The sequence below is a fragment of the Triturus cristatus genome, chromosome 8, assembly GCF_964204655.1.
Source record: "Triturus cristatus chromosome 8, aTriCri1.1, whole genome shotgun sequence".
Lineage (NCBI taxonomy): Eukaryota > Metazoa > Chordata > Amphibia > Caudata > Salamandridae > Triturus > Triturus cristatus.
In genome coordinates, this window is record NC_140591.1 from 1,117,091,985 (window position 1) to 1,117,116,792 (window position 24,808).

Sequence of the window (24,808 nt, forward strand, 5' to 3'; positions counted from 1 at the left end):
TGGTGTTGCGCCTCAGGTTCTTGATCATCGTCCATGCATCTAAGGCACAGAGCCAATCGCCAAGTCTTCATTTGTAGAGATTTTGTGAGCCATCCATTTTTAGAATGATTTGCAAATCATCTGCAGATTTGTGACATGTAATGTAGAATGATCCAATCAGTTGGGTAAGGGTTTTAGGTAGATGTTTAATGGGAGAGGCGAGATGATTGGCCCCTGAGGGACGCCATATTGTTGCTACGAAAATCAAGGTCTGCCTTTCTTTGAGATAAGAGTCATTCCATTGAAGGCGATTTCTGAGAAAACTGAGTTCCAAGGACTTATTTAGTATGATTCTATCCCTTTCTTTAGAAGTTGTGTGAATGATACCTTTGAAGATGTTTGAGGGCTGGGTTTCTAGATGTTCCTGATGACCTGCTTGTGTTGATAATAAAGAATTGCCTTTCAAAGAAGTTGTAGAAGGTGGTTAGCGATGGGAGAGTGGTGGTGTCCATCACTGTGTTGATGCTGTCATATGCAGGAGGAGTGTTCGTTGTTTTGTCTCCAAGGTAATTTTCTATCTTTTCAATTTTTGAGACCAGTTCCATGGAGATTTTGTAACAGAAGGCTTGTGATACTGAGGTCCCTGCATTTTGGCACTTTGGATTGCGAAATTGATCTCAAATCTTGTGGCGGTCCTTTGATAGGTAGTCAACTTCAATTTTGTGTTGAGGGCAGTGTTCTCATTCTCATGGTCTGAGGGCCGCTATGTAGGCTCTTTTATAATGGCACAGTATGAGTTTGCCATATTCATCCTTTGATTTATTTCACTTCCATTGTGGCACACTGAGTTGCATATTCATTTTTCTGGTCTTGTCATTATGCTGTGTGGTCTTTTTATTGGGGGGAATTCTGACAATTGTCTTTAATGGTATGTGGATGTCCCGCGCAGTAGGGATCTAGTTGTAGAAGGCGGGTACGTTCTGAGCTCACATATTAATTGGTGTTGTTTTGAGATGGGAGTTAAGTGTTTGGAGGCCCACTTTTTTCCTTGCATTTGTGTGGAGTTGTATATGGAAGTTGCTGTCTTGGAGGTGTTTGCAAGTTAATTCTAAAGATAATTATATGGTGGTCACTCCAGATGACCGAGGAATTGTCAATCTTTAAGGCATCTCCTAGGGGAACAAATATGATGTCCAATGTGGGACTGAAAGAGAGGTTTGGGTCCAGTATAATTTGTTAGAGGTTGAATGTTTCCAGCATGGAGGTGATAACAGCAGCTTTTGTTAAATCCTTCTTGTCAAACCAAGGATTGAAGTCTACTAGGATGTAAAGGTTGGGGTGGTTTAGTAGAGTTTTGGTCGCTTTGTCCAGCAAGGCATCCTTAAAGGTAGCATGGCTGGAAAGGGGTCTGTAGATCAAGAGGAAGGAATGAACAAATGGAGGCTGAATTATGGTAACATCGTACAAGTAAGGATGCACATTCACTCCAAGGCAAAGTATTAAATCCTGGCCCTTTGCTACCAGGTAGGATATCATACACTAGGGAATAACGTTGTCAGCAATGCTCTGCCACAGCACTAGCTACAGAGCTAGTTTAGCTTTTCTTAGGAGCAATCAAGGGTGTCACCAATGTAGGTACTCCTTCACTGAGTCAGTGGAGTCTGAAGCCTCCTTCCGTATAGGCGGCTCAGTGAGAAAGAAGTTAGTAAACTATTGACTCTGTAGTCTTAACAGCTGTTTCCTGGTGCAGCATTCCCTAAAGGTTTTGTCTTCTTACTGGACCAGACATCACTCTTGCCCTTGCCCGGCTATAGTATGATCAGGCAAGATCTGGTTGGGAAAAGAAGAGGTGGGTTAGCTATTATTTTCAGTTAGATTACTATGCTCTTCATCCCAGACTGTAAATGTGCACTTTTGCCCATAGGCCTGTCTAAGAACTTTACTCTGTCAGGGTCCTTTATTTATCACCTACCTGGCCCTGTGGGAGTTTGGAGCTCCCGGTTGGCTGAAAACCCTTCTCCTTATAATCTCAAATACGCTAATTTCATCCCCTTAGGTGATTTCAGTATTTGTTTTTGATGGCACAAAGTGTTACGTGGTCTCAACTATTATTGCTCACTTCAAAGGGCTAGAGCTCAAACTTTTAGTGAAGGGATCTACCCATAATGCAGGGCATCTTATTGATCCTATTTTTACTAACTTAGCCAACACTCTTCTTGAATACCACCTTCCTCTCAGCTGTTCAGACTATTTTGTGAATCCTTACTCTATCAAGGGATATGCACATGAAGAGAGGAAGCAAGTTCATGCAACTCTCTTCAAGAGCAAGGCTAAGTTTGACTCAACAAAACACTGTGCCTTAGATGGAAGGATCGATGGATGAGTGCACTAGTTTGGTGGACTCTTCGATCCGATCTAACTGAGATTTGACACTTCCTCTGCACTTGAGCAAAAAAGGCAAACCCCACCCCCATGGTTTATGGATGCAGTATTAGCTTTAAAGAAGGACTGAAAAATAAAATTGGAGCATTAGTGGTGAAGAAATATACTACAGACAAAAAACAAAGATTGAAGGATGCCACTAGAGTTTGTCATAGGGCCTGCAGATCCACCCTTATGGCCTATTACTGAAATAGAATTGAGACAGCGAGCAACTCCCCCAAAGACGTTTTTCAGATAGTTTAATCTTTTTTGGACCACACCAATCCCTTTCTCAAAAGTACTGCAATGAACTGGCAGAATGTTTCTGCAACAAGGAAACAACTAGCCACTCAACCTTTGACAGCCGAGCCATGTCAGTCTATGCTCCCACTATTACCAAGGCCCTGACAGGGAATTGACTTCTTTTCAACCTCTTGAGTCCATTTCTTTTTTGGTCTTATCTAAGGCCAGTAAATCAGGCTCGCGTTCTGACTTTTTACCACCAGAAAAGCTCAGCTTGGTGAGTGACACGCTCTCCCTGATCCTTATTGATCTGTTGAACACCTCCCTGACCGAAGGTAAGATTCCTAGGGCATGGAAGCACGCTATGGTAGTCCCACTGTTAAAAAAGCCAATTTAGGGGCATCTGATAGGGTTCACTACACTCTAGTATGGCTATGCCAAGATCCTTGAGAACCACATTAACTGTCATTTTTCCTCATTCCTAGAAGATTATAAAGCACTGCATCCTTATCAATCTGGTTTCGTATGGAGCACAACATTGAAATCGCACTGCTAGGGGTTACAGAACATCTGAGGCAGGAGTTGGACAGAGGAGAAACTGTGGCTCTGGTACACTTGCATTTAAGTACCACGTTCGACAATGTCTCACAAATGGTGCTCCTCAAGAGACTCACCGTGGTTGGGGTTCAAGGTATGGCTCTATCTTGTTTCATTAGTTTTTGGAAGACCGCACATTCCAGGTAATTGCTGAACCTTTCTTATTATCAATTTACAATCCGCCCCATGGAGTTCCCCAAGGCTCCTCCTTGAGCCACATGTTATTCAATATAAGTGTGATACCACTGGCTAATATGGTGCAACAATATCACTTTTCCCTCTACTCTTATGTGGCTGACACGCAAATAATATTCTTGCTCTCTTCAATGGACAACTCCACCTCCCCCAGTATGGCTCCCTGTTTTAAGGAAGTGGTTTACTGGATAAGGCTTCACTGCCTAAAACTGAATGGTAGCCAAACGGAGGAGCTTATACCAGGCAATCAACCCCAGCTGTGCAGTCCCTACTGTTGGTCAGGTGAGTTGGACACCTGCCCTACTCCTAGTCAATCGATGGAAGATTTATGTTTTGGCTGGATGACAGATTGTCCAAGGAGCGGCAAATTACCAAGGTAGTGGCATGCTGTTTTGGGCTACTCAGATGCCCGAAAGAGATCCTATGGTATCTGCCTCTGGATACGCAAAAGAAACTGTCATGCACCATCATCCGGTTACACCATCATCAGGCCGGACAGACATGAAAGATCGGGTGGGGGTCTAGCCATTATTCACAAAATTGGAATTCAACATTCCACTTTGCATAAGGCAGAATACTCAACCTTCGAATACCTCGGGTGGAGCTTATAAACAAAGGCTCCCATCCTATCAAATTCCACATCATCTACCATCCTTCTGGTGAACGTGCCCTCTTTGTAGAAGAGTTCTCAGACCTACATTCGTGATCAACTACAGCATCCCCCCTTCTTGTCCACTGCAGAAGAGCTCACTTCACACTACAACTCATTGATATTGGATGTTCTCGACCAAGTGGCCCGTATGAACTAAAACAATTAAGACCTGCAAAATCAAAAGTGTGGTTTAATTCCAATCTCAACAGCGAAAGACGAAAACTCAGACAAGCAGAAAGGACTGGGAGACAAAACCTCTCAACTTATCACCTAGCACTACTTAGAACTACTTAGAACAACAAGGCTGGCTTACAAAAAACACATCTTTAAAGTAAAAGCCTCCTTCTCCACAACCAACTGGACAGTGCAAAAAGCAGACCTAGGGAGCTCTTTAACATTTTTAAACAACAAATTACATCAGCACCCCCTCCTGCTATTATTGCCACAAATGAATGATGTGAAGAAATCGCTAGATTTTTCACAGACAAAATCGCAAAAATTGAGCAAACCTTCTTGCAAGTCTCCTCTCCTCCCTCCGTCGTTCCCACCTTCACCATCCCACCTCCCCCCACAGCTGATCCAGCTCCAGAGCCCGGTGCAGACCAAACGACTACGATAAAAATTAGCGACTTCATGAATCTTGCCAAATTGAAAAACAACGCCAACCGGTCGAATTTCAAACCCTTGACGGAAAAGGAAGTCTTCAATATAATCATGAATCTAAAGGCAACGACCCACACAAATGACCCCCTCCCATCTACGATGGTGAAAAATCTCAACCACATCATCGCCCCATTCTGGACTCTCATCATCAACACATCTCTCACCACGGGTTGTGTGCCGATGTCGCTCCAACTTGGATAAATCACACCCATCCACAAAAATACCAGCGTTGACCCCAACGATATCAACAACCTCAGAACTATCTCCAACCTCCCGTTCCTTGCCAAGACTTTAGAAAATGTGTCTTACAGCAACTCAATCATCATATACAAATTTTCTCCTTCCTTGACACTTGCCAATCTGGTTTCAGGAAAGGCTGTAGTACTGTAACGGCTATGCTGAACATATCTGATGACATCCACAGAGCCTTAGACGAGGGTGACGCCTGCCTACTTATTCTACTTGACCTATTGCCGGCATTTGATATGATCAATCACCCAGCCCTACCTAAGTCTTTGAAGTTGCGTTTCGGTTTGAATGGTTCTCTTCTTACCTTCAACATCGCTCGCAACAAATAAAAATCAGCTCCTGCCTGTCTAAACCCACTCGGATCAATCTTGGCGTGCCTCAGGGCTCAATTCTATCCCCCTCCCTTTTCAATCTCTTTATGGAACCCTTAACGGTATCTTGAAACAGGCAGAGATCAAATACCACCTATATGCTGATGACACCCAACTTTACTACAAAATAAAATCACCCAGAGACATTCGACATCTCAACCACACATTAAACAAGTTACAATCCTGGTTTTACGCAAATCACTTAAAGCTAAACCCCATCAAGAAAGAAGTTATTTTTTTCTCCCCTAAAAGTAACCGCCTTCCAATACAGGCATGGCTCATCGACCTAAATGCTTTAAAGTGCTCTCTCACTTTATCTAAATCTGCAAAATCCCTTGGCTTTGTCCTGGACAACAACATATCAATGAAAGAGCACATCAAGAATACAGCTAAAGGAGCACTGTACACACTCAAAAACCTCAAGAAACTTAAACCATTTATTAACACAGATGATTTCAAAAATGTGTGCAATCCTTGGTCCTCTCGAAACTAGACTATATTAATGCAACTCTCACTGGGACGCCTAAAACTCACCTCGCCCCCCTGAGATCTGTTCTTAACATGGCAGCCCGGCTCATCTCAGACGTTAATTGGTTTGAGCACATCTCTCCTGTACTCAAGAGCCTCAACTGGCTTCCTATTGAAGGTAGATGTACCTACAAGACTGCATGTATCATCCATAAAGCCCTTCGCTCTCATACACCTAGCTACTTAGAAAACAAGCTGACGAAAGCAGGAACTACTAGATCATTGAGAAGCTCCAATGCTCATCTGCTCCTACCTCCCATTCTAAAAAAGACAGCAACCAAGTCGCGCTCTTTTTCTGGAAATGCTCCAAGCATATGGAACTCCCTACCATGTGACCTTCGATGCAACCCTTCCTTCCTTTCCTTTAAGAGAAACCTGACACTCCTACTCCTCAACAAATACTTTAACTCCTAGTCTACAGATCTTAGTAAAGTATTGCTTTATCAGACCAGACCTAGACCCTCTGTCTGAAGCAGCGGTTCTCTCTTGCTTTTTTGTGCTTCTCTGACTTTTAGATCCTCTGGAATTGTGTCTCTAGTGGTCACTCAACTTGCACCTTTGATGGGTACCATTTGTCTATTGAACTACTGTCTCATATGTTCATTGCATGCCTGCATTACTGCTATCACGACCATGTAAAGCGCTCTGACACCTACGGGTCTAGCTAGCGCTATATAAAACTTATATAAATAAATAAGTAAAATAGAAAATACAGACTCTAATAATCTCTAGGCTGGATTATGGAAATGTGCTATACCTGGGTGACACTCAGGCACGGCTAAAGCAGCTACAGATTGGGTTGAATGTTGTGGTTCACTATTTAAACCATACCCCTTGCAATGTTTCAGTTTCTCAACATCTTCGCCAGCTGCATTGGCTTCCTATATTTCAATGCACCAAGGAAAAGGCTCTATACTACGTACATAAAGCCATGAGTCAGGCTGACCCTTTATATATACACTCTCTGATCCGCTCCTATACCCTGAAGCGGGAGCTTCGATCTAGCAAATCCAGTCTACCAACTTTCCCAAAATTAGACTGGCAGGGCATGGAGGTTGATCAATAGCATTTCCGGGACAGAATCTGCGTCTATGCAAGTAACACCTACACTCTTTTTTTGGAAGATGCTTATGACTTGGCTTTTCTGAAACCTAGTTCAGCGTTTTCTGGTCTTTGATCTGCTAGCAGTGGGAAACCCCATTGAGTTAGCGATGTACTTTATACATTCTTTTGATTGATTGATGTGAGATATTTGTAAATATTTCTTATGGATAACTGCTTTCCAATCTTTCCAATATGAATTTTGTTGATGATGGTGTATTAAGGGGGTATGGCTTTGTGGCAAGTGGGTGTGGAATATTCTTAGCCACATTTCTGTGATTATACTGAGGTATGGTACTGCCATTAAAAGTAGATAAAAAATATTATCACGGTTCTTGTTCATGGATCTCGCTTTAAGGAGCAGGCAGGAAGTTTAGCTGCCAGGCCTTTGTCCTTTTGTTGCAATGATACATCGAGGATGAGAGAGCTGGTGCAGTAGGAGGAGGGAGAAGGCCATGGGCGATAGGGATAGTGGTTAAAGTGTGTAGTCTTCGGTAGCACTGCAGAGCTGGTTTGTGGGTTCAAGAATCCATGAGTAGAAGGAGTATGGAGGACATGGGATAGTGGTAGGGGTCAAAGGGTTGGTTTTTTGGCTGTTCCTTACCAGCTATAAACACTGAAACAGCATGTATATATAGGCACATGCAGATTCAATGATGTTGGATGGATGGATTCATGATAATGTTGATGTACACATGGATAAACAGATTGTTGGACAGCTCCAGGTCTAGTCAAGGGTGGATTGGTGAATTAATGGAGGAGTGTGAGAGCATAGCCAGATGATGCAAGTAAGGGTAAGGGAAGATGGAGGACTGCTTGGGAGTGGTTGAATGAAATGGATGTATGGATGATTGAAGTGGAAAATAGAAACATATATGTATGAGTCTGCATCAAAATTAAGACTTGAGTGTCAGTTTTACAACAATTTGAGGAATTATAAACAATGTAAGGGATGTAATGAAACCTCCTGATTCTCTTAAATTAGTAAGGGCTTGAAGTACTATGCTGTTATAATTGTGCTGAGCTGTGCTACTGTTCTTCTTTTAAATGTTTGTTATTTTTAAATGTTTTATTTTAATTTATGTATTTGTTTATGTGACTTTTATGGGTGACATTTTGCCTGAATAAGTTTATTTGAATCTGTGCTACCCATGTGTGGAACGGATAGACCTAGTACTAGCACCAAGATTAAAGTGACTAGTCATAGGGGTTATTACCTGTTAGGAGCCTCGTCCTTGGTACATGCTTGTAACTGCAAAAATAGTATGGTAGGGCTCCATTCTCTCAGATCGTGTTTTGTCTTAGGTGGGTGGTAGCTTGGTTTTCTGTGGCGTTTAATCCACACTGAGACATGGGCTACAGGCTGCATACACATATGGCAAGATGGCCGCAGGGGAAAACGAAACAGGTTCACCAGCCTAAGTGACCCACCATCTGCAGTCATTGTTCTGTGCCCATCATGCACAGTAAGGGTGAGCAAAGCAGGAGGAGGGTTCCTTATTGGAATATTGAGGTTCTACAATTGATCTGCCAAAATATCGTAGCAAAAATATTGACTCCCACAATGTAGTGAAGCTAAGTATAAACAGGTAAGATTTACTATTCTTAAATCACGCTATATGCACCTTAACTATATATATATGTCTCCAAGGTGCATAGATGTGCAGCTAAGGATAGTAAATCTATACCTTCCTATCTATTTTTACACTTATGATTTAGTGGTGGTCGATATTTTGCCCACACTATTTTGGCATGTTGCGATTCAGCTATGCAACCCAGGAGGAATCCTGAGTGGGGACGCATCTCAAACAGCACCTCTGGTAGATCCTGCACCACAGAAAACGGTTTCAGAAATGTGATACCTCTCTGTGACTGTCACCCCCTTACAAGATTTATAAAACACATTTTCTGTGGTGCTTGACTCTAGCAAGGCCATCATTTGTGAAGCAGCTCTGCTTAGAGACATCTGCTCAAAAGGTATAATGCGTCATGGAGTCAATCAATCAATCAATATAGACTTTATCCGGCTTTTGAGATAAAAAACATAAAAGTATAACAAGTCATATGAAGGTCTGCGGCTGCATGGGAATGCACTAGAAAGGCATGCGTGCAGCATCACCGCCAGCAGCACAGTAAAAGTGTCTTATAAATGTTTTAAGCTTTTGACATCTGCTAAGAACTATTCCATACAGCCCTTCTGAATGTCAGAGGACAAGACTATTCATAAAATATATTTATTGGTAACTGACAATTTAGGGAAGCAGCAGTCCTTAGTTTGTAACTGAATGAGTGCCGGTGCTCAAAGCTCTGCTCCGAAGCCCGTGGCCGGTGCAATTAATGTCAGCGCACCGAATATCAAAGATGTGTAGATCTGAATTCACCTCAGGCCTCTTTAATCCAGTACCAGACACTCCCTTCCCATTTATCTCACGCTTGCAGGTTTCTACTTTCTCCATTTCTGACGTTTTTTCTGTCTTTCTCTTCCACTGTCTATCCACTTTCTGTGTTTTCCCTCTCTTGCTATCTGTAAAAGTCTGATGGGGTAAAATAGGTGCTGGTGACCCCCACTGCAAACCACCGGCTCAAATTAAGCACTGTAGAGCAGCTCTGTCTGCAACTATCATCCCGGGTATGTGGATGGTTCTTCACAGCAATAGAAAAGCTACTCCTGTGACTGGTGGTACATATTCACCAACACCATCTCACCGTTCCCTGGAGAGTAGGTAGGGGTTTAGAGCTGTCAGGGCATGCAGCAATGGGTCTATGCTTGTGTGGGTGGGTTGGGGGTGGTGGCGCAGGGGTGGAGGTGTGTCCAGAGAAGGGACTTGCCCATATCTATTCAAACTATGAAGTAGACTGAATGCTGTGACTCAGGCCAGTCACTGAACAGCTGTCCTGTGGGCGGATTCAAAATGTTACTGATATTATGTACAAGTTAATGGTTAAAGGAGGCTGACCCAGTCTCCCAATCTATGTTTGCTGTCTTGTAGGCTGGATCAAGGTGTGAATGATACCTCAGCAGAGAAATGGCTGAAGGAGACTGATACACAGGCTCTTTCTATAAGTAGTCATCCTATGAATAAGATACATCCAGACCTCCCACCGTGTGTCACACGATTTCGGCTCCCTTCACACGGTCACAGGGTGAGTAGCCAAAATCACAGGGTGACAGGCAAGGCATGCTGGAAACCACTGCGTATAGTGCATTTCCAGCTCGACTTTTGCGGCTGTAAGAAGTGGACGTCCACGAAGAAGTGTGAATACACTCCAGGACATTGGCAACAGTCTAAGCATCCCTATGTGTTTTTTGGGGGTGAGGAGTGGCTGGTGGGCTTGGTGAGGGCAGAGTGCCTCTTAGGAAGCACTTGGCATGAGGCCCTCCAAGGCTCCACCCCTCCTCACACGGTGAAAATTATTTACAAATCGGCAGGTCTTATGCAGTGGTTTCTGACATTACAATAGACTGCCGAAACAGCTAAAGCTATGCCTAAGCCAGATCTAAAAATTATCATTTTTTTACATAAATCTAAAAATGTTTAAGAAGGAATTTCTTGCCATGAGTAAGCCCAGTGGCAATTTAGGGTATGAACTACATAAATGTTCAGTAATAAAGATGTTATATCATAAATGAATGAGTTGTATAGTATACAGTACAAAGTGAACAGTGCATACTCTATAACAAATCACTCTTATGTGATTTCAAATTCTAAAATTAAGGGAGGCCCCACAGTACAGACATAGCTTTCTGGGCACTGCCTGTGGGACTCCAGGTAAAGAGGGCGTAGCTAAAGGCCATGGCTTGTGTCCTGCGCCAGCTGTCGCAGCGAAATACTTTCCCCTGACATATCAGAGAGAAGAGGACCAGGCATGTTGCACAGACTTCAGCTGCAGGCAATGAGCTGAGCCAAGACATAGATGGCCATGACCAAAAGCTATACTGTTAGAGCATGGGGGCCTTGCAGCAGGGTGTGTGCTAACACCATGCTCAGCACCTGGAGCCCACCAAGCTTAGCAGAAGACCTACCAATAGGGCTCTGAATTAAGATCCCTAGACACAAGGAGTGCCTTCAGCAAAAACCGGTGTGTTCCCTAAGCTCTTCGACCATGACCAAATGCTGCACTCTGCCGTCATGTTGCATAGCCAGGGTTTACGTAACATGGCAGAAGGTCTCACCCTCCAGTCTGGGCAACATGTGGCCATTGTCCTCTGGGCATGGCTGTTGTCCATACCCAGCAGGTGCTTGGGCAGGGGCCAAAGAATATCATAGTAAAAAATGAACAAAAAACAACATAAACATCTTTGATCAAAGGACATTCCTTTTTAAGTCAAATTTCAAATAGTATGCATAATAAAAAAATCCTCCAAATTTCATTAAATAACCTTCGATGATGTAAATGATGATGTAATAGCCGAAGTCACCAGTGAAGAAGAGTGTCTTGGAACTTGAGGGTCATTCTGTGACACGTCAGAGAGCCTGCCCTTTCCAGTTCTGACCGTAACAAATGGATGCTGTTATGTTGCTTGGTGGGCTGGCTGATGTAGGACATCACTGTTTGTCTACAGCAGGGTTCTCCAAAGTCGGTCCTGGAGGGCCAGATCCAAGCCGGATTTTTAAGATAACTACATTTATTTAAATCGGGATATGCTAAAATGGATCGGTCCGCCAGGACTGACTTTGGAGAACCCTGGCCTAGAGACTGCCATTCTGAAGGGATGCAAATTGAACAATGAAGGATCACACACTTTTATACAGCTATATTTGTTCACGGCGGTTGACTAGGTTAATCAGTCACTGAGATGGTCCTGAACTATGGCAGCAGTAGGAAATACAAAGATGGACAGAGTTGTTCACTCAGAGTTTGCTACTACAATGTTTTTATTTTCAGAAACGGTGATTCCGCTGCCCTTCATTGTTTATCCTTGCTCTTCTAAGATGTGTTGGGCATGTTGGCCAGGTAATGTCTATCTTACAACTGCCCACTTAACCAAGAGTTGCTAAGCAGAAAGTAGATGACAAGAACTCTACTTGGGTTGTTCGGGCGGCTAGTGCTACCCACCTGGAGAGGGGATCCGGAATATGTTAGTGGAGTGAGGTTAGCCCTCCTTGTTTATTCACTGCGCAACAGATTGCAGTTTTCTCTGCTTTTGCCCCATCTGGAGAGTATTGGCGAGCCAGAGGTTTTAGAATGAGTTTGACAAGTTTGGGGGCTTTGATGGGGCAGGTGTGGCTAGTATTATTTCCCTCATGCTTTTGCTGCTTGTACAAGAGATCTTTTTTTGATCAAGTGTAGGAGGGAGACTATTTACAGGGATACCGGGAGGCAAGGGAAGGGTCTTGTGACATAGTGTGGTTCCAAGGCGGTTGGTTGGGACGGGGAAAAGAGCTGTTGGTGTCTGGTCATATGAGACACAGGTTCCTTATCTGCCAATGAACGTGAAGCTTGTGAACCAGAGAAGACTACATTGATTATTGAAAGAAGACTACAACAGTGAACTGTCACGGCATTGACAAAAAATGTCCAGTGGATGTGGGTACATGTAGCATTTTCTAAGGTTAACAAATGAATGTTTAAATGAAGGCACTTTCTAGATATACCTTTTCTCTTTCCTCCACATCATATTTATCTGGAAAGCAGGGCTTATTCTGGTGATCCTCTGCGATCTCCCGCTCCTCCAAATAAAACTGCCACTTAGCTTCAAAATAGAACCAGTATTCCTGATACTCTGAATGCATAAAAAGAAGGCAGATTTATAATTTACATCATGAGTTGGCAATCATTTAATACTGCAAAAGGATAGGTGACAGTCTATATTTTCATTTCAACTGCAAAATAATAAATACATGAACTCGTGTCTAACCCCTCTCTAGTGTTGCTTTAAGAATCTGGAAAAACTTTCCACCAGCACTCAGAACAACCTCTCATACTGCCTTCAGGAAACGGGTGACATTGTATGCCTTCATTATGTGATTACTAAAAGTGACTCAATTCGTTGAGGAGCAAACCTCCGAGTCTAGCCCACCGTGTCTAACTTATATTTAGAACAATCATACCAAAACGTTGGTGGAAATACCCATTCCTCCCACAATAGTCATGAAGGTAGCTGCTATCCAGACTGTTGTTATCTGTATGAATGTTCTCTGGTTGCAGTGTTGTGCGTAATGAATACATTGTATTTCTGTTTGCATCTGCACTGTGACTCTAAGGTGCATTACGTCACTTCCGCTTCCCCTGCTCTGTTGTGAACCAATATTAACTGTGAAAGTGAACAAAGTAACACGTCCGCGATAGCTCATTTCTCATAATGCACACTGACCACTAAGGAAAGGCAGGAAAGCCGGATGTTTTGATTTAAAAGTTATGATGCTGCAGAAAAAAGCACTGGGACTAGGGGAGAGTGTTGAAGCAGGCAAAGTTGGCTACCTTTTTACCTTGCTATTTGAAACACTTAAAAAAAAAATCTATTGAGAACTAAAATCAGCCATTGGCTGAGGTCCCAAGGTCGCATCAGAAGTGTTATATAGTAATCACTGACCCCTGTAACATAAGTGCCTCCATTATTTAGGGGAACCTCGCTTGGCCTAAGAAATTTCTACATGTTTGAGGTGGCTTCCTTCAGTGGAGAATGCTGCCAGTTGTCCCCTTACATCACAAGTAGCTGGAATCAAAGGGACTCCACACCGTGTTTTGCATAGGGGCCTCATCATTTTGGGTCACCCCACTGGAAAGTGTGGAGCAGTCACTTCTATAAGAGGGATTCCCATGTAAAGACCTGTGACTCACATTGGTGAGTTGCAACACTGAAGCCCAAATCTCTCACTTCAGGCGCATATCCATAGAAGAACCCAAGAACAGCCAGACTGATGTCTCCTTCCGATGTTCATATATCTAAAGACAATATGGCCAGATTTATGCCCTGTGAACTGATTCCCACCTGATAAAAAGAGAGTCCCAAATCACCTTTGTTTAACTTACACGTTTGTACAGGATTCTAAATTCCCATGAACATGGATGTGAATTCATTAAAATTTCAATAGTAGCAGAAGTGACATCATGGGTCCTTTAACAATAGTGGCATCATAGACGCCTATATTTGTTGCTGGGGGACTAGGAGAAGAAAATGATGCGGAAGCTACAGAAAGTAAGAAGGAAGGTAGCAGTGGAAAGAAGAGGTCGGGGGCCTTCAATTTGATCTCACCGACACAAGTTTCTCGGTGCATCAAACTCTGGAAATCGGTTTCTACTCCTGTTCATCCCTAAAATGCATCTTCCTTATAGAACCACTTGCATACTAGATTTGGTTCATCTCCTATCAAAGTGTAGGGAGCTTGCACAAAGCGTGGGCTTGACATGTTGCTTAACCAGTGGGTTTTTCACGATCACCCCTAATTCTTTAGCGTAACAACCATCAAACCCGGGATACCAGAACCTCAACCAAAAGATTCTAGGTGCGAGGACGTACGTGCTATTAATCTCTCTAGGGTCATCATCTGTCTGGGACCTGGATAGGAAACATTAGCAGAATATTGCTGCCACCCTATCATTTTAGACCTGAATCCTAGGCGGTAATGGCACCACTCTACTTGATATATGGGTGGTTACTAATTGACCTTTATCTGTTTCAGTGTGTAATGGTGGAAAAGACTGTATGATAAGGAAGAATGGGTACCTCTATTGTACCTGAAAGTACAGTGCACAGATGAGCGTGCGCGAGAGGGATGTGATGGAGAATACCAGAGTGGGTAGTGGCAATAAGTATGTGAAAGGAAGCAGGGTGCCTGAGGGGGCATAGTGGAGAAGAATATAGAGGGGTAAGAAGATCATTAAGAAGTGCAGAAAAGTACCTGGGGGCTGGAAGGTACATGTGGGTACTGAAGATGGAAACCTTATAGGGTGGAGGTGTGGAGCACAGGTGACTGGTGCATCAGAGAGAGAACTTTCAAGGAATGGTGCTGCCAGAGGAGCCTAGCAAAGAGTATCAGTGTAGGGCTAAAGTAGAGCACCTGAGAGGAGGTGAATGCAAAAATAACTGGGGGAAACGGCAATTAATGCAAAATGGCAATGTCATAAATTAACTAATGATGGGGCGGAGGGTTAGCTGAGTAGTGTAGGAGAATGGAGTATCGGAGGAAAGACTGCAGAAGAAAGTAGTTGAAAGGTGCAGGAGCAAACGTATCGCAAGTATAGGAAGAGATGTGAATGCAGGCATACCTGGATATCATTTAGGAGAGATTGCAGGATGTTGGGGTGGATAAAGTTTGCTTAAGCAAGAGCTGAACCTAGGGTGCCAGAGTAAGGATGATGAAGAAAGCACAAGCCATAAGCAAGAGAAAAAGTACGTGACGGGTGTGGTGGACAGAAAATGCCTGAGACATCGAGGCTAGAGCTCATGTGAATATGATGTAATATAGACAGAAAAGGAGACCAGGGAGATAGAAGAATTTTATTTGGACTTTAAAATTAGTATTTGGAGAGAGCACAGCATTGTAAAAAAAAGCCAATGTCTGTAGTTAATGATAAGGCGTAGGTCCCATTGCTTCATTCGGCTTGTGATAAAGGGTCACTCAAGGTTTCATTCATAAGACATAGAAACATAAGTGCACTACAAACATGGTCATGTCACACATAATAAAACTGAGAAAAGCAGCCTGCCTCAAGGCAGAGCGGTTAGGTCAGCTGTCCAGCTGCAGTGCGACCACTGAGGTCATGACGATGGTGTGGTAATGTGTACTAGCGCCAGTGTATTCTAGATTGTATGCTGGTTCTAGAAATGTTGACATTTGAAAGAGTTTAGAGAGGCAGAACTGTATAGGTGGCTGGGCTGTTCTTCCTGACAAACATACTACAAATAAACCTCTGCGATTTGGGACTTCCGTCTACGCCTCATCTGTGAAGGACTTTGCTTTTTAACACTGGCGACGACAGATGGTAATCCACACAGTTATCTGGAGGCACGCGTGAGGAAGCGGGCTTCATATATTAATGTGGCGCATGCACAGGAGTCTCAGTGGTAGGAGTTGCTGCGCCTGTACACCAACCAATCGGAATCAGTGGTACTCAGGCCTAGCTGGGCCATCATAACAATGTGTCTAACAACCCTTCTGTTTGGTAAATTACACTAGGAGGGGGCGGAGTGAAGTCCTTTAAACAGAGAGAAGAGAGAATAGTTTCTTAAAGAACATGCAATTATTTGTCTAATATGAGTCAGTCTAACATGAGATGGCCAGGCTGAGAGTTGGGGGATGGAGGTAGGGGCTAGTGATCGAGCAAGGTTTCATAGAAAAAGAAGCTTGCTGGTATGCAATCCTCTCGAATAACCTGTAACTTTATAACCAACCTGTTTGTGAGAACTAATTTCGCATCACATTTTACATATTGTATCTAGGGGAAGCTTTTCTATGTGCTTCACTAATGAATAACCAGAGTGTCCTTAAAACGGCCGCTAAAAACGTGGGAACTCTTCTGCGCATGCGTCTACTACATCTACGTAGTATGACGTTTCATCTAGCTTGGTGGGAAATCTTTGCAGCTGTGCAAATGCTTTTAACATGGCTGCTCGAAAACCTCGCATTAACACACATGCTGTGCTGAAACTAACCTATGCAAGTTTTACTAAGCCATTAATGCAAAATAAATATTAAGTAAATGGGATTAGAGTAGAAGTAAGTGGTATACAGTGAATTCATTTAATTTTGTATTCTAACATGTTCTTCTCTGACTTTATTAATAGCTCGCATTTGGGCCATGGAGGGTGACCGATGTCCCTATCCTTTGCGACAACTACGCATGCGCGCAACCTCCTTGTTCGGAGACCAATGAAGTCATTGAATGGCTGCCAATCCATGTGCCCAGCAAGGACATGGGAAGATCAATTTATGACCCTACGAGAGGAAGAACCCGAAACATTGTATTACAAATTTATTGATCCACATATGAAATGCTTGTGGGAATAAAGCTTGTGGGTATTAAAATTAAGGGGCGGGGAATTAGACAATAGAACTAAAGAAGATAATTGCACTTAGTATGGTGTGATGTTCTCACCCCACTGCCTGGCCCAATCAAATTGAGGGGTGTACATAGAATTGAAACATTTGGGGGTGGATCATACATTTGAATTGGTATATCAGAGGTAAGTTCTAGTTAGTTAGACCCACTTGACCCACTTGATGCCGATGCTATGCTGAGATGCTGCCCGATTTTGCTGAAATCTGATTGAAGAATCCAACACTAGGGAAAGATCGCGGAACAACCGAGAAGGCACATCTAGGAAGGGGTCCGGACGAGCCCGAGCCGGAGAGAGTAGCACCAGAGAGGGGTGTAACGCTGGCGTTACACTAGAAGAGGTCACCTACCCGGTCCTGAACCTGTCCTGAATCCTTGATACTCTGATGTCTAGGTCCTCACACCATTCTAGCTAAATATAGTTCTGTGGGGTTGTGCTTCGTATTTGCTCTCTGTTCTTTCTCTTCTCAGGTACTGTCATCACATGAGATTAATTAATGTGAATTGAATAATAAACTAACTGAACTGATTTTCCTGATGGAGAATCTTAATGTGTTTACGTGTATTTTGATTTAACTCACAAAATTATTAATTCAGATAAACCTTTAAAACTCCTACTGAGTCTGTGGTTCTTTGAATAAAGTTAATGTATTGTTTTCTTACTATTATTATTGTTTCCTCCCTATTCTAATCTACTACTTGATCTTTTGACACGTACATTTACTTAGGAGACATGGTTGGTAAGAATACTGGTATAAAAGGTCTGTAAGGTCAATCAAAATTGATGACCAGCGGACATTTGCTAGCTCATCGAATCTATTAATGAATGTATATCGGCCCAAATGAGTGTTGTGTGTATGTATGTATAGAGCTGGTAAATTCCGCTGCATCACTAGGGAATGGAGATTATCTTCCCAGGGATGTTCTTGAGGGGGAGATATTCTATGCAGACATTGCAGGACTTGCTGCCAAACTTGATCAGAATGCCTAGTACATGGGCGTTGCTTATTTGTATTCATGTAGTTTTGTTACGATTACCTGCCATGTGTCGAATGGTCTTCTTGCAGTAATCTTCGGCCATCGGTACCACCTTCAGCATCTCTCGTCCCCACTGAGCCAGGGGCTTTCCTTGGATTGCATACGATGCAAATAGGGCAGTGCACAAAGACCCCAAAAATCCTAAAAAATGAAATAAAATTGTATTGTAAAGTGACAGGAGTTTTTTCATGCACCAGCAAAGATGAAGACCAAATAATCAGGTTTCTGGCAGATCAGAGGCACACTCCTTACAAGTGGCTTCCTTCTTTGGCACATTTGCTTTTCTCACTCCGTTTGGCATGTGTTCATGCCCTGCATGTTCCGCCAGGTGGACTCCTCTGCTCGCTAGGATTGTTGGCAGGCGGATGTCATTCCCCTGTGCTGCGGTGACGGTTATTGTGGACACCGTAAAGCTTCTGCACCCTGGTATAGTATCACAGTGTGATGCAGAGGCCCAAAATAAGCGTCACGAGTTCATCCTACCCTCCTCGGGCAGTTTCAATTTAATCCGCAACAAACTCTGGAGAAGGTCTTTACACGAAGTTCAAAGACAGCATGTTCTGTACACAACACCAATGTGGTGAGAGCTAAATGGCGTAGCAAGGAGGGTGGCATAAGCCACGCCCTTAATTACAGTGGCCCCGCCCCCTTGAGAGACCCCCCAGTTTTTTCATCCCACTTAAAGCCCTGTCTAAAACACAAAATACTAATTTAAGGTACAGATTTAGAAGACCGATACAGAATGGTAAATACGTCGTGAAACACCCTATTCCGTCAGGCAGCCATTGCTTCAAACTTAAATAAACGTGTATAATTTTCGGAATACCTGGAGGTGAACAACAGTTTCACAACATTCGATTATCAATGTCTAAAAAAGTTTTACTCCTAAAGAATCTTAACCTCTTCTAATCAGGGACGGGTGTTAGAAACACAGCTGGGAGTGGGGAGAATGAGGATAGGTATATGAGCTTGACTGTAATGTAAGCGAAGCATAGTGGGTACTCCAGCAGCACAGTCAATAGCATGTGTGGCAGCCATTTTGAAAATCTATTTCAATACTTATCACTTCTAACTGTTCATGTCAATAAAATCTATAGTAAACACAAAAGTTGAGAAATGTAAACAAACAGTTCAATCAATAAGAAACGGGTGGCTCTGCTGCTTATAGACATAACTAAAGGCAGCTGTGAAGATCACACCTATTTAAAGTAAATAGGCACATATGTGTGACATCTTTTTTGAAACACCAGTGGCTTCCAAATATAATGTACTGTTTTTCTTTAAACGCCCAAAAATATGCAGCCCTAAAAGGCCTGTACACTGTACAGCCAGAGTGTTAATGAATCTAAATGTTCTTGAAGGGGACTTTTAAATAATTTGAAGTGTCAGGCCAGCAATACAGCAGTCAAAGTGGGTGGGCGCCCAGTTTCACCTGCCTTTGACTGCCCCGGCTTTGAGGCATGATGGCTCAAGCTGTACCCCTTCAAATCTCACAGGACCAGGACACCTCTGAGTAACAAAGCGCGTTTAGAGCTACAATAATTGAACATAAGGAGCACATGGTGCTCCATATTTATAGATTTGAAATATTTATGCCGATCAGACAAAGACAAAAACAACACCGCCCTTTTTCAGTAAAAACATGTGCAATCGAACCATTAAGAACAACCTGGGACAACAAGTAACACAGTACGAATTAAAGACAATTTTCAAAAATCATCATAACATACACAACTAGGTTAAGTAAATAGAAAAGCTTTCTGCTCTTTTTTAATGTGTAGACCAAGTAGGAAAGCAATAGAACGGGGATTCCAGGAATATGTAGAAGCTTCATATTCGGAGTTAAATAGTGTAATATGATATCTGTTCTGGAAACTCACCAAAGACAGAGGTGTGTTAGTCAGACTCATCGGACTTTGAGGAGTAAGCTCATCTTGGGTCTTTGCGCTCAGTGTGTGATACGTCAGATCTTCTCTGGTCTACTCACTCAGCATGTGGGAAGGTATCTTCCAGTATGCTGCATGATCGGTGTTGGAATTTCCACGGCTGTAATCAGTCACCCAGAGGGGTGTTCCACGGCCTGCGTGGAGTGTTAGCCAGGAAAGAAGCAGTTAAGATATGGAGGTTTCTAGGATGTCAAGCATGGGGTTTATCTTCAATTATGTCATGTCACTAAAGATATAGGCATGACTACAATTAAAAGTACGCCTATCTAGGATGGTTTATTTTCCAGTGGTTGTAGCTGGAATTCTCCAATCCACTATGGTGCTAAGCTTTCTTCTCTGATGTCATTTCCTTCTTGGACCGTGAATAAGGAGGTGTAACCTTGAGATGTATGTGCCACGTTGCATTTGTTTCCTTATTTTGCATTGCATTGATTGCCAACTCAGCACATTTTAGTCCCTCATTATTGCTCTTCTTTTTCAACAGCAGGATTCTTTCTGGATTTCCTTCCATCTGGGATGCTTATGCTGGGCTTTTCCTCAACCCTGGTTCAGGGAGGTTTCTGGTGACTTGCTTATCAACTCCTATATTATCCATCACCTTCAATCAAGAATTACCAATATTGGCAAGAAGGCTTTTATTGCCCGTTGAGCCTTTTTCTTACTAACTGAAACCTGCCGAAGGAGACACTTCATACCTTTCGTGTGCCTATTACTTTGCAGAGTGGCACATTGTCTACTGGGGGGAGTCACGCTTTTTAGGACAATCAAGAATGAAATTAGAGACCTTCACTGCATAGAGCAAGGGACGAGTAGATTAACTATGAGATGACAAGCCAAAAAGCCTTGCAAAGTATGTGGTCACATGATCATATTTTGAACTTTCCATCGTGAGTTAGGCTGCAGAATGAAGAATAACTTTCACGGTGGTAAGAGAGGCCTTGGATAGCTCACCTGCACTAAGTTCTCACAATTGATTCTTGATAATGTACGCACTTAGGTTACTGTTCCGAAATTTTCTGCAGGAAGTCATCACTTGGTTCTTGTCTGCAGATGCAACTGAAATTGGGCAGAATGAAAAGCTTGCAATGCCTACCAAACTTGAGTTGCAAGATGGAACCAATGGATTTAGATTGCAAAACAGTCTGGAGAACTACACCAGAAGTTAAAAAAACTTCGCACTATGGAGTGGTGTAAGATTATGGCTGACCCTATACAGAACAGTATAGGCTTTCCAGAGAGACAGTTATAGCCACCCCCCTCCCCCACCCCCGAATGTCACATTTTGTTGTCAATGTATCATGATAACAACCATCAGAGTGAGGAAGATTTGAACATCCGCCTCTTCTCAGCGACTTAGCACAAACATGATTCTTCTGTATACTGCCCTGCTGAACATTATAAACATGCTTTTTGTTTTTTTAGGAAACTACAACTGCCGACATGTCATGTTTTAAATTTCTGTAACTCTGCAAAAGCAATTTGACTGTGAATCTGAAAATGCCAAGGAAGTTGAATATAACAAAACATGATCCTACTCCAGCAAGGGCAGGTCTGGTAAAGTGTGCTTCCAACAACAGCAATTACCCAAAGACCTGCTCCACTCCAACAGTAGTAGGGAAGAGATGAGCTCCGGTGCTTTTTCCCCTAGTTCTCAGAAACAGAAATTGCTCTAGATAATTTTTCCTCTTGTCTGTTTTCTATGTCTGGTCTCTTTTACAATGCAGGAACTGGTGAACATTGAACCAGGTAGGCCAGGCTCCAGAGAGAAATTGTTTATTTGAAGGCCAGCTGGCCCTATGGCTGAACAGCTGAAATCAGAATACATGGGCTGGACTACGCCTGTATTTGGTATGGTCATCACATTTAGCAGATATGGTGGGGAGGTGTTTTACAGCCTCGGGAGGGTTTTATGGGAATACCTCTGGCTGGCAATAGCTCTACTTGTTGATGAAGCACTATTGGCTATCCAAGGGATACAACTATTTGCCACAAGGGGACTATGGAAAGATAATGGTGGACCCTTCTGCCTGATGGGGAGACTGCAGATTATAGAGATCAAGCATGCAAAATACATTTCCAATTTTCACTATGAAATATATCCTTATTTGATTAAACAAGTCAGTGCTTTGTTTGTGCTGGCGCCTGCAGGTGGGGCGCACTGGCACTTACTTTTGATGACTAGGACTTAAATTTCATCATCAGACTTATAAAGAGAGAGGATGACACAAAAGGAAGGCAAGAAGGGGGTACAGAAAGACACTAAAACAGGAGAAACAGGCATGGAAAAGTATGTAAAAGCATGTGGGAAAGAAAAAGTAGAGGATGGTGAAGGAAAGATTGATGAGTTAGGTTCAACATTAGGCATCTTTGGTTTTTGGCAGTTCTGGCTTATGACTGTGCTGACAGTGGAGTGCTAACAATCTATGAGACACTACTCTTGGTTTTCATTAAAAATTAATCAATTGTGTAAAATTTTGAAATACACAAAGTTACCCCATCCTAAAAGTGCTTTTCGGGAGCACTTCTCAACTCTATTTCGATGTACAAGGGGTGGGCGGGCTAGTGTGCTTTCGCAAATCATATTTGTGAAGATGGGGTAACACTGTGCATCTCTGAAATATTCTTGTCTAGATTTGCAAATCCTAACTAAATTTTAAAGAGATAGTTGCAGCAATAGGGGGTGTAGGGCCATGAGTGATTCACATCCATTCATTTTCACCGCATAAGAAAATAGTACAAATTTCAAGCACTGCTTGTCTTTTTGATTTTTCATTAAAAATTCCTTTTAGAGAAATCATTTTCAAGTCATGATGTACGTTTGTTTCGTAGACAAAATTGACGTTACTGATTTAAAATATACCCTTTTGTTCTTTGTTAGTAAATACATTAGCGAAGAACCATTTTCATAAATGTAATAGTGGGCCAAATGAAATACGGTTAAAGAGACTATATTTACAATGTTTATAGACCATACAACTAGCCCTAGATCAATTAGTAGAAATTAATCTGGCCACACTGTTACATGTTCTCAACAAGGAGCTGCAGAGGGAATTTATATGCCAGGTCACCCTCCAATCAACATGTAATCAAACAACAAAGACCTAGCACTATTGGTCACCCTCCTCAATTTTATAAACCTATTGGATTGGTATGGGACGATATTCTTATCTTTTTCCAAACAGATTTATTTTAATGCACTCTGACCTAATCGTCTGTGCCTAATTGATTAATAATTTAAAACAACCAGAATGGAGAAACCAGTTGTCAGTCAGATCACTCAGCAAACAGCACTCAAACAATTAAGTGTATGTATACCACAAAGAAAAAAGTGTGGAGAAATGAGAAAGTATCTCACGTGTGCACCACCGGAGGAGCTACTGGCAGGTTCTCACCAGCTTGCTCATGTACTTATCATCATTGATAACTTTCTCATGTGAAAAAGAGGTGTGTGTTCATTGTAGGGAGGGTTGGAAGATTAAATGTAAAGAAAAGACCCCACAATGAGACCCAAAAAGTCGCTAGTAAAAATTGAGCTAAACTCACACACATACTCGTAGTTTTTAATCCAAAACGTGAGTTCGCCCAATATTAGTAACACAGCATGTTGTGAACCACTTCAAGGACAGTCAACATGTTTCATTGCCAATTCAAAAGGAGAAAGACAGACTGGTAAACTCATTAGAGAAACACCACCCAACTCGGACTTTAACTCCAGTACAGGTAATCATAAAAACATCGACTGGACTATGTTATAACCCCACGTCCCATTCTGTAGGCAAATAATGTTATTTACCTAATGAGAGCCAAGGGCCCACATACCGGCTCTCATTTAGTCACAGGAGTGTATACCATTTATACATTTCTCCCCCTTTCCGTCAGCACTTTTGTTGCTTATAAGATCATCTGTTGAAATAGACACATCTCATTAGGTTACGCAAGACTGAATACAGCCTTGTTCATGTCGTATTTCAATACCGGGTTGGTATATTTATTCCAAACCCCCCATGACATGCTCATTATTTCATCGCGGCACGTAGTCACGCATAATTTGAAATTGAATAACATCATTCTTTGCCAAGTGACATCATGTTCATCATCCACAACCCAATTCAATAAAAACCATGCACAAGAGTACGAAAATGTTTCAAAACCTGCATCTGTATTTTCATTTGGTATGGAGTGCTGGCTCGCTCTCTCCAATAACCTTACATCCCTTTACATACACGATAAATGCACCACTACACCCAATCTCACTTAATTAAAAAAAATTATGTGCATTTACTCTTGCCAAGGAACATCGTCTTTATAAATCAATCAGCCACTTCACGGTGTCCCCAGCCCGCGAAAAGAGAGACGAGAGCGCTTAAGAAGCTGCGACTCTCATTTCATGCATTCTCAAATGCTGACTCACTGTAACAAGTCTCTCTGAATCCAGCGTACTCTTACCCCTTCGTGACTGGATCTGCACGGTCAATCATCCCGGCGTCTCAGTCATCCGTGAGAGCCCTCCATTTTTTTTTTTTTTTTGGTATATGTTTATTGAGAAGTACATGTCAGTTTATAAACAATACATAAAAAAGGGAGTATAAACAAATCAAATTATGGCCACACAATAAATTACTATGAAATGTTACCTTCTCAGATTTTTAAATATAAAAAGGATAATACAGATATCAAAAGATACAATAGTTGAGGTACTCATAAAACCTGGAAAGGAAGAAATAGGAAAGGTGGACTAGGGAGAGGATGATAAAGATAGTATACAGTATGTAGTAAACCATGTATTATAGATAGTTGGAAGATAGTAGCGATAAGATCATACA

The 24,808-nt window shown here is 42.4% G+C and overlaps 1 protein-coding gene across 2 annotated transcripts in view; it reads right to left on the minus strand.

The window, feature by feature from the left end:
* ADPRHL1 (ADP-ribosylhydrolase like 1) overlaps positions 1 to 24,808 on the minus strand; it is a 554,849-nt gene that overhangs the window by 186,660 nt on the left and 343,381 nt on the right. For both annotated transcript variants that reach the window (XM_085622701.1, XM_085622702.1), the window contains exons 4-5: positions 18,040 to 18,180; positions 12,597 to 12,724 (exon numbers count right to left, since the gene is read on the minus strand). In XM_085622701.1, coding sequence (XP_085478827.1) covers positions 12,597 to 12,724; positions 18,040 to 18,180 — 269 coding nt within the window. The remainder of the gene's footprint in view (positions 1 to 12,596; positions 12,725 to 18,039; positions 18,181 to 24,808) is intronic.